The following is an 8,974-nucleotide window of genomic DNA, read 5'->3' as shown; positions in this document are numbered from 1 at the left end:
AAACACATAAATCATTCGCAGTTTTTTGTTAGTAGCAGGAAGTCGTTTCTTGTAAAGGCTGCAAGTGGACTTTCTGCAAAAGACCTTGTGGAGACGGGAATGCGCAAAGCGCATGCGCACTGGTGGTGATGACGCTACCTGTCTCCTCTCTAGTGACGGAAAGTGCGGCTCAATTCCGCGAATCGGTTCCTTCGAACCGTTCGTTCAGATGAACCGACTCAGTCGCCATGCAGTTGTAACCAAATGGTTGTAACACCGGATTCTGTGACCCTATTAGGCGCTATAGAGAGGGTAGGTTTAGGATTAGGATTGGGTCGGATTAGTATAATACATATAGCTGTCTATTACGAGTTTTCGAGTAAGTTTCATTAATACGGATGTTTACTGTAAGTGTTCTAACTCGTGAATGAATGAACACAAAAAGATCCGACTCAAAAGAACAATTCATTCACAAAGCTACTCCAGGCTGCTGCAATGGGGCTCTGAAAGTATGATCAGTCAGATAACCATGTACTGATAATACCGTGTGGTATTTACCAAAAAGCGGTTTGCTGTTCATTGAAAACAACTGACTGCTCTCACTAAACCGTCAAAATGGTAAGTTCTACTCGCATTATCCTTCACTTTCTCAGGCAGAGCTAGCTAGCTAAGGCTAAGTTAGTACAGTCAGCTACCTGGACACCTCAAACCCTGATTAAAAATGCAACTTACATCTCACCTGTCGGGTCCTAGGTGGTCTATTCAGTTTGGACGCTCTGTGTGATTTACATCTCTCAAATACACTGTAAAATGTCACGTTGTTATGTATTGAAAAGCATTTTTTCACTAGCCAGGGTCAGTTTGACAGCTGGATTTGATGTTAAATTGGTAACGTCAACTGTTACTAATCACATAAACGCCATTCATAGCTTTCATACGAAGCGTTTTCTGAATACTTGAGATCTCGTTTCATTAGAGATCCTATTTTTAAACTTGTCTTTTGATGTTTGACTCGACCCGGAAACGCTTTGTATTTGAGATTCAGATGAGCTGTGAGTCAGAAGAGTGCCTTTAATCCCACACAGTACATTTCACTGCGGTTTTTACAGCTATAACAGTGTGTTCTCTCAAAAATATTCCGTTATAGAAGTATTTCACAACATATTTCCTTTGTTTCATCAGTTAGGCATGAAAGGAAGTGCTGCTCTGAAAGATAACATCCAACACATCATAAAACTGTTTACTAAATGAAGAAAGCACTAATAATCATAGCAGATGGAAACAAGATGTAATGTCTTTTTATGCTGTTCAGACTGTTCATCATTTTCCTGTTTGCCATGTTCAACAAACAGGCTGACCTGGACTTGCTTCTTACTTTGATGAGATAAACACATTAGTACAGTATCAATCTAAAGAGCATTTATTTCTCCTTATAAGACCCTTTGTTTCTCCCTCTTGCTATGGCACTAAAAAAACATCAGAAAGCATTCATCACTGTAAGTAAAGATGTGTAGTTTAGCAGTAGATGGTGATCTGATTTTCTGTTCTGTAGATTTTTTCTTTTCCTTATTAACAGAAGACTTTCATGAATGTATGAATTAATGTCCAATATTCGTTTAAACTACTTACAAGTGTTATAAGACACCGCATTGATCAAATTAAAACAGTGCACTGTATGTGTGGATACTAAATTGTCACTTGATTTGGTTGCTAAATATGGACTTGAAGCCATTTTTTAGAGCATTGAAGAATATAGTCTCTCCTTCCCTTAGGAGGTTACTATTCTCGTCTTTGGCCCTTATTAATTTTTTTCTGTCTTTCTATTTTTGGGTATGAAACATCTCTTGTACAACGGAGCCTTTCATTGCCAAGTGCAATGCATCATTTTTAGTCTATTTCAAGAGCTGATGTAGGCTGACAAATTCTGGCACAAAGTATAAGTACTCAGTTTAGCAAACTGGTAAAAATGCTTCACTATTAAACTAACGTGTGCTTAAGGGTAGTGTTCCATGTGATAGTCTTGTGGTTTTAATCATAGTGTAGTATTAGTTCTTTGATCAGGAAATGTGATAGTTGGATAGCCTTTCGAGTGGATGGAGCTGAATGCAGCATGTTGGATATGTGGGCCATGTCTGATGGGAGCAGATGCAGTGCTCTTCATCTGTCCTTTTAAATATTTAACACACCTGAAATGCATAGGCCAGCTTGCTTTCTAATTTTATAATGATGACGCTCACATTCTGTTAGAAAAAAAAAAAAGAGGTAATTTTTTTTTTTTTTTTTTTTTTTTTTTACACAATTTTTCCATTACGCCTTCATCCTTTCTGATAAGTCAGATGCTGGTTACAAGCATAGTTCACAACATTTGAATCACGATTTGTACATAACATGCACACGAACCTTTTTTTTTTGTACATTTTAGTTCACAGTTTTTAAATGTTTTTCACTGGTTTTAATATCTTTTGGCCTTTTTTATATTTTGTGGTGACGTATGACTTTTTTTAAACTAACTAGTTTCCAAATTAATTTGAGGTCATAAAAACTGCACATAAAATAATTATGATATAGCAGGTTTTAGTGAAGTATTGCATGAGACACAAATCCAGTTTTTAGTGAAAAATTGTTAGAATAAATATTTAGTCTGGTTTTTAAAAATTATTATTTTTTTATTAGTATTCAGTTCAATGTAAATATTGTTAACTAACTACAAATATTTACCAGTAAAAATAATTGTATTAATTTAAAAATAAAAATATAAAATGTAAAACAGACAAAAAAAAAAAACATATGAAATTCTAAATGTCTTGATAACTATCTGAAATTAAATAAATTTAGTTTAAAATGCTAAACTTACTGAAAAACTGATATAAAAAAATAAATCTAATAAAAAATATAAAAAGGTACTAAAAGTTAAACAAAAATGAAAATAAAAATAAAGTATAAAAACTACACAAACATATAAAAAAACTAATAAATATTGATCAGTACTATAATAGTGCATAAATAATAAAATAACACTTCTCTAATTATTTGTTACCAGAGTTTATTTATTAATTAATTTATCTAGCTTCTCTGCCATATGGAGTATAGTCTGGTATTTATGAAATAACAAATTTTCTTTATGCGATCCTCTCCTGTGTTTCTCTATCTCCGTTTCTCTGCAGATGCGCTTTATGCTTCTGTTCAGCCGGCAGGGGAAGCTGCGACTCCAGAAATGGTACAAGGCTACGGCTGAGCGTGACAAGAAAAAGATGGTCAGGGAGCTTATGCAGGTTGTCCTGGCCAGAAAACCCAAAATGTGCAGCTTCCTGGAATGGAGAGATCTAAAGATAGTCTACAAGAGGTACAAAACCACGCATGCATTTGATGACTTTGTGAGATAGAAATGTAGGCTGCAAATGTACCTTTTTTTTTTTTTGGTTTCTCACATACACCTAAAAGGTTGTACTAAATAAAACACAGTACGTAGACTATACACCTATTTCTTGCTGAGATAACTGTCTAGGGAAGTGTACATCAAATTATTGTGAACGATGACTCATTAATGCGTCATTATTGAGTGGAATTGCTTGAAACATCAAAATACATTTCATATCTAGTCACCTACGCACATACACGCCGGCTTAGACTTAATTCATTAGTAACCTCTTATGAACTCTCACAGTGCCCCTTTGCATTGTGTAACAATGTGACCTTTCTGTAAGCATTTAATACTGTCACTGCACTCAGGATAGACAATAAAAAGAGTTGCAGAGAGGTGGTCATTATTTTTAGCCATAAGGGGGCACTAAAAGTAAAGCTGCCCTGTTCTTCATTGCATCTGATTTTTCTTTTCTTTTTGACCTCTCCTCTCCAATATGTACTTGATTTGGCCGCTACTTTATGTCATTGCTTGATTTAGAGTTCAAAAACACTGTCACTATAACATTTCTGCATTCGTCCATCCATGTTGGCTCAATCCTTATTACATTTTGGTTGGTCACTTCCACACACACACACTAAGGGAGTTTGTAGATTATTTCAGAGCTGGTGTTGCAACAGGCATTGATCCAGTCACTTTTATTTCATTAGTATTCACCATGTCTTCTCCTCAGGCATCCAACCAGCACCTGCTGTGTGTTATTACTTTCAGTTATCACTTTTTGTGTTTCCCTGTTTGTATCAATGTTATTTTAGTATTATTTATATACTACTATAATTTTAGTTTAAGTGTTTGACATTTTGTTATGTTTTTTTTTGATTGTTTGTTTGTTTTAAGTTTTAGTCATTTTAAATATTTATATTTAGTAGGGATGCTACGATATACATTTTTTTGGCCGATACCGATTTAAGCAAACAACTATTGGCCGATACCGATATTGGTCAGTTGCATAAAGCAGGGTTTAATAACGAGAGAGAGAGAAAACTGGTTCACTTGAATAGAAGAAATTTTGGTTAATAATAATATATCCCAATAATATTAATAATAAAGTACAGCGTTTAATTTACTCAAAAAGAAAATAATAATAATGAAGAGCGTCTTGAATGATGTCACCAAGTCATAGCCAATACAGCATCGTCTTTTCTAGATTTAACAAAGACCAAATGTATTAAATACGGCTTGGCAAATTAATGCATTATTATCATGTTAATGCATTAACGTTAATTAACGCAGACAATTATTTTATTGCACCTTAACACGGTTTTATTATTATTGTTATTATTTTGAAAGTCTGTTGCTCACTGTCTCTGGGTACACATACAGACCATGGGTCATAGGAGGGGTGGGATGTTGATCAGCACTGCTTTGGGAGACCACTGCAGCGCTCACACACGAACGCTCCCCATAAAAATAGACATATGAAGAGTTAATCTGCAAATACAGATAACAAAAATAATGTTTTTTCATTGTGCATTTCAATTAATCTCAATCAAACTGTAGTTGGGTTGTTTTTATTTGGGCAAAAAATTATATAAAAAAAAATACAGCTAACTAAGTTATGTTTTTGCAAATAAACTCTTCATATATATTTGAATGTTCAGTTAGTTGCCTAGGCAACATTTCTAATTTTCATGTAATATTGCCTTGAAAAACACTTTTTAACTGGGTAACATCTAATGCGTCCATTTCTTGGGGTGTGTTTGTGTGTGGGTGTGTAGGTATGCCAGTCTATATTTCTGCTGTGCGGTGGAGGAGCAGGACAATGAGCTGATTACCCTGGAGGTCATCCATCGCTTTGTGGAGCTGCTGGATAAGTACTTTGGCAGTGTGAGTCATTCCTCGCCACCACCCCTCTTTCATCTGGCCTCTCTTTTTCTCTCCTTCTTTCTCGCTATTTCATACCTCACATCACAGCAACCCAAAACCTGTGAAATTCTCTTTACTTTCCCATCTTTTTTGCTTTTTTGCCAGTCCTCCCCTTTGCTTTTATCCTGCTATTCATCCTATGTTTGTTTTTATCTGTAAATGTCATATGATGCCTTTTTATTTACTTTTATTTACCACTCTCTGTATTGATGTTGTTTGCTGTTGTGCACATGACTTTTCTGTTTTGATTATCTGTTTTGGTTGTCTGTCATTTATTAAGGTTAATGCCCTTGTCCCTCCTACATTTGTAAAGGAGTATAGCATCCACAATGTTCCTTTCTGACCACTTTACCATGCACATTTCACCGTTTATTAACATACATCAATGTTACAGGTTTACACAGCTTATTTGCAGAATCGATGATGAAAATATTTAAGAACTAATTTCATTATTAATTAGTCAGGTCAATTATTGGTTTGCAAACAGTTAACAAAAAAGTTAATGAAGTTAGTAGCAGTCCTAAATGATGTAATTTAATCACATTTTAATACTTTCCATGTACACTGCTGTTCAAAAGTTTAAGGGTTTGAAAGAAATGGATGCATTATGCATTAAAATGTAAGAGGAAATACATTTGTAATGTTGCAAAAAAATTGTTTTTTATATTTGCTGCTTTTTTATTTGTTTGTATTCATCAATTCAGAAAAATATTTAACATGGTTTCTACAAAAATATTAAATGGCACAGCTGTTTTAATAATCAGAAATGTCTCTTCAGTACCAAATCAGTATTCAAATCAGATTATTGTGACACTGAAGGCTGGAGTAATGGCTGTTGAAAATCAGCTTTAAAATAATAATAATAAATAATATTTATAATTTGTCATTTCTAACTGTAATAATATTTCACGATATCACTGTTTTACTGCATTAAAAAGCAGCCTTGATGAACATGAGAGACTTGTACTTGAGACAGGATACTCATTAAATAATACAAGCATATAATTGCTGTCTTATTCATATTCCTGAGAACTGGCATTTTGACTCAGTTGGGCTATTTCAGTTAGGTTAACACATTTATGTGACGCACTCATGTTTAGAATATCACCAGATTTTTTGCATGTAAAAAAGATTGTGCTCATTTCTTCATTGTAGGTTTGTGAGCTTGACATAATTTTTAACTTTGAGAAAGCTTACTTTATCCTGGACGAGTTTCTTATGGGGGGAGAAATTCAGGACACATCCAAGAAGAGTGTGCTCAAGGCCATCGAACAGGCCGACCTTCTTCAAGAGGTGTGTGCATGCTTGTTATTTATGCCATTTTTAATGTTGTTTGCACGGAAAAGTCCAAACATGTTACTTGAATTCTCATCTTGTGGCTCCTTAGTCATTTATATCGTCTTAGCTCTTCTAAACATTGCACACTGTAAGCTGCCAAGTTCAATAATCTCTACATTGTGTAATGTACACTTTGAGGATCCCTTAATGGAAACCCTCGTCTCGTTTTTTCCGGACAGGAGGATGAGTCACCCAGGAGCGTCCTAGAGGAGATGGGGCTGGCCTAATATTAGTTTCCAATGCAGTCAAGACAGATGGTAAATTTCGGTACTACTGCGACATGTGGGCTTACATGAAGGGGAGTTTGTGAATGGGTCCAAAGGGTGGGAGGAGAACAGGGGAATAAAACAGGGTAGGTGGGGGTTATTTTGGTACTACTGAAATCAGCATGTGATTGTATTTCAATTCCAACATTTTTTTTTGTCTTTTACATGTTAAAATGGTTGCTTAGCTGGGATCTTCTCTTGCTTAAGAGAAACTGTAGAAAGAGAGTTATCCAGCAGATATACACTGGAATATAACAATCAGAAGAATATTTAGAAAAAGGAGTTTTAACAAAAGGTCATGCATCTCAGCTTTTATTTTTATTTCAAAGAGTGATTGATTGTTACATTGATCAAGTGACCTGGAGTAGATAAAAACTCAAATTGAATCTTCCTAAATGCCATTACTATACATCTGCTGTAGCTGCTCAGGAAACAGTGACACTGACCATCCAGCCATGTTTATTTGTGTGAGATGCAAATATTTGTACTTATACCACTTTAAATGAAGTGCTTTTGCAGCATATGGACCATAAGTGAATCTACGAATGGGGTTTTTCTAATGGACCGATTTTGAGGATATGTTCACCAAACGGGAGGAATATTAAATAGACCTTTTTAAATGGCTACAAAACTGAATGGACTATATTATGCAGTCTATTCATTCTGTTTGGTCCCTTGAGCCATAGTAGTAAAGCGTCTTAAATGTGTACTTTGAGAACAGGCCACAGAATCTCAACCACAAAATGGCGCCGAAGCTCTTTCCTGTTTATCTTGGTCTACATCCTGCTTTCCAAAGACATGTTTCTGACTGTAAGTGTGGCGGGGGAGTTGTAATAAGTAAGGGAGTATTTGTACCTTGTATCAGATAAAAAAAGAGGGCTTTGATATTAAGTGTGATGCATTTACAAGCTTTTTAAACGTGGTGTGAAATAAGGGAATATTTTGAGATGAACCGTTTTTTTTTTTTTTTTTTTTTTTAAGCAATTGAACAAGTCAGCATGAGGGCATGTTTATACCTGTGTTAAATCTGTCGGGTAAATAAAACTGAATTATGTTTGAATGTAATTTTATAAATAATAAATGCAATTTTAGCCTAAACCTCCAAGTACAATGACTTTTTCTTCCTCATCAGTTTTTTTTTTTTTTTTTTGTGTGTGTGTGTTATATTATTATTGTTGTTATATATATTATATTAAACTTTTTCTCCATTCCTTCCCTTCCTTTTTTAAATTAATTACTTTTTTTATATATATAATTCCATTTTATATCCAATGACAGCTGTTAACATTTTCTAGAGGAAGCCTGTGGAGAATTTCTTTAAACCAGTTTTCATGTTTGCTTCCTTTTTTTTATACATACATCATGGTGGGACCTCTGTTGGTATAATGTTTGCATCCTCAAACAAACAAAAAAGGGTGTTTTGTCAGGAATGCTTTATTATTTGTGTGTGTGGAGCCAAGATAAAGAGTGCTGAAGAGAGAAAATGAGCGAGAGAGATTGAGTATGTAAGGGGATGAGTCACCAGTCGGTCGTTTGTGACAGTGGTGCAGTGAAGCTGACTGCACCACCATTGTGCCAAGAAAAAAAACAATGAAGGTGCAATGGAGAAGATATCACAGGTGAAGACACAACATGTTCGTTTAATGTCAACAGACATGCTTTTAGGGTGAAGAATTTGTTGATGAAGTCTGTGATAATTAAATAAGATGGAAGTCACTGCACTGCATGTTAAAGAGAGTGATAGAGAGGAAAAAAAGGTTTACAGTTTCATATGAGCTAATAATTTGCACTGGTGGTAATATAAAAGGTGCTTCATTTTCGACGTCACTGTTCGTCATCATTCTTTCTCACAGTGACTTGTTGTTGTCTGTTTGAGTTTCCTTCCTTAGGTTGGGGATTTGTGAAAACAGAAATCTGTTGTGTCTTTCACCACCATCAGTGTGAAGGTGTCAAACGATTTGACCCGCAGCGTGATTGCAGCCCTCCCTCCTTTGTCTAAATATAAGCTCAGCTGTTGGTCAGTGTCTTCCTTTATCTCCTCTCAGTGGAGATGGACAACAGACTGTTTCTAGGGACACTATCATGTGCCTTTCAGCTTTTCGCC

General features: G+C 35.2%; 1 protein-coding gene across 1 annotated transcript; it reads left to right on the top strand.

Annotated features, from left to right (window-relative positions):
• The first annotated feature begins 339 nt into the window (after positions 1-339).
• ap1s1 (adaptor related protein complex 1 subunit sigma 1) lies at positions 340-7,968 on the top strand. The gene is made up of 5 exons (XM_052561714.1): positions 340-597; positions 3,144-3,322; positions 5,119-5,227; positions 6,422-6,559; positions 6,784-7,968. Exons 1-5 carry the CDS (start codon positions 595-597, stop codon positions 6,829-6,831), a joined length of 477 nt encoding a protein of 158 aa, XP_052417674.1. The 5' UTR covers positions 340-594; the 3' UTR covers positions 6,832-7,968.
• The last annotated feature ends 1,006 nt before the right edge of the window (positions 7,969-8,974 follow it).

This window comes from Carassius gibelio, chromosome B7, assembly GCF_023724105.1.
Source record: "Carassius gibelio isolate Cgi1373 ecotype wild population from Czech Republic chromosome B7, carGib1.2-hapl.c, whole genome shotgun sequence".
NCBI lineage: Eukaryota > Metazoa > Chordata > Actinopteri > Cypriniformes > Cyprinidae > Carassius > Carassius gibelio.
Note: the sequence above shows the minus strand (reverse complement) of the source record. Positions and strands in the feature narration are given on the sequence as shown.

Coding starts and splice junctions, on each gene's coding strand:
- ap1s1 (XM_052561714.1), top strand. Junction 5,228..6,421: donor TGGATAAGTACTTTGGCAGT/GTGAGTCATTCC, acceptor TCTTCATTGTAG/GTTTGTGAGCTTGACATAAT. Junction 6,560..6,783: donor AGGCCGACCTTCTTCAAGAG/GTGTGTGCATGC, acceptor TTTTCCGGACAG/GAGGATGAGTCACCCAGGAG.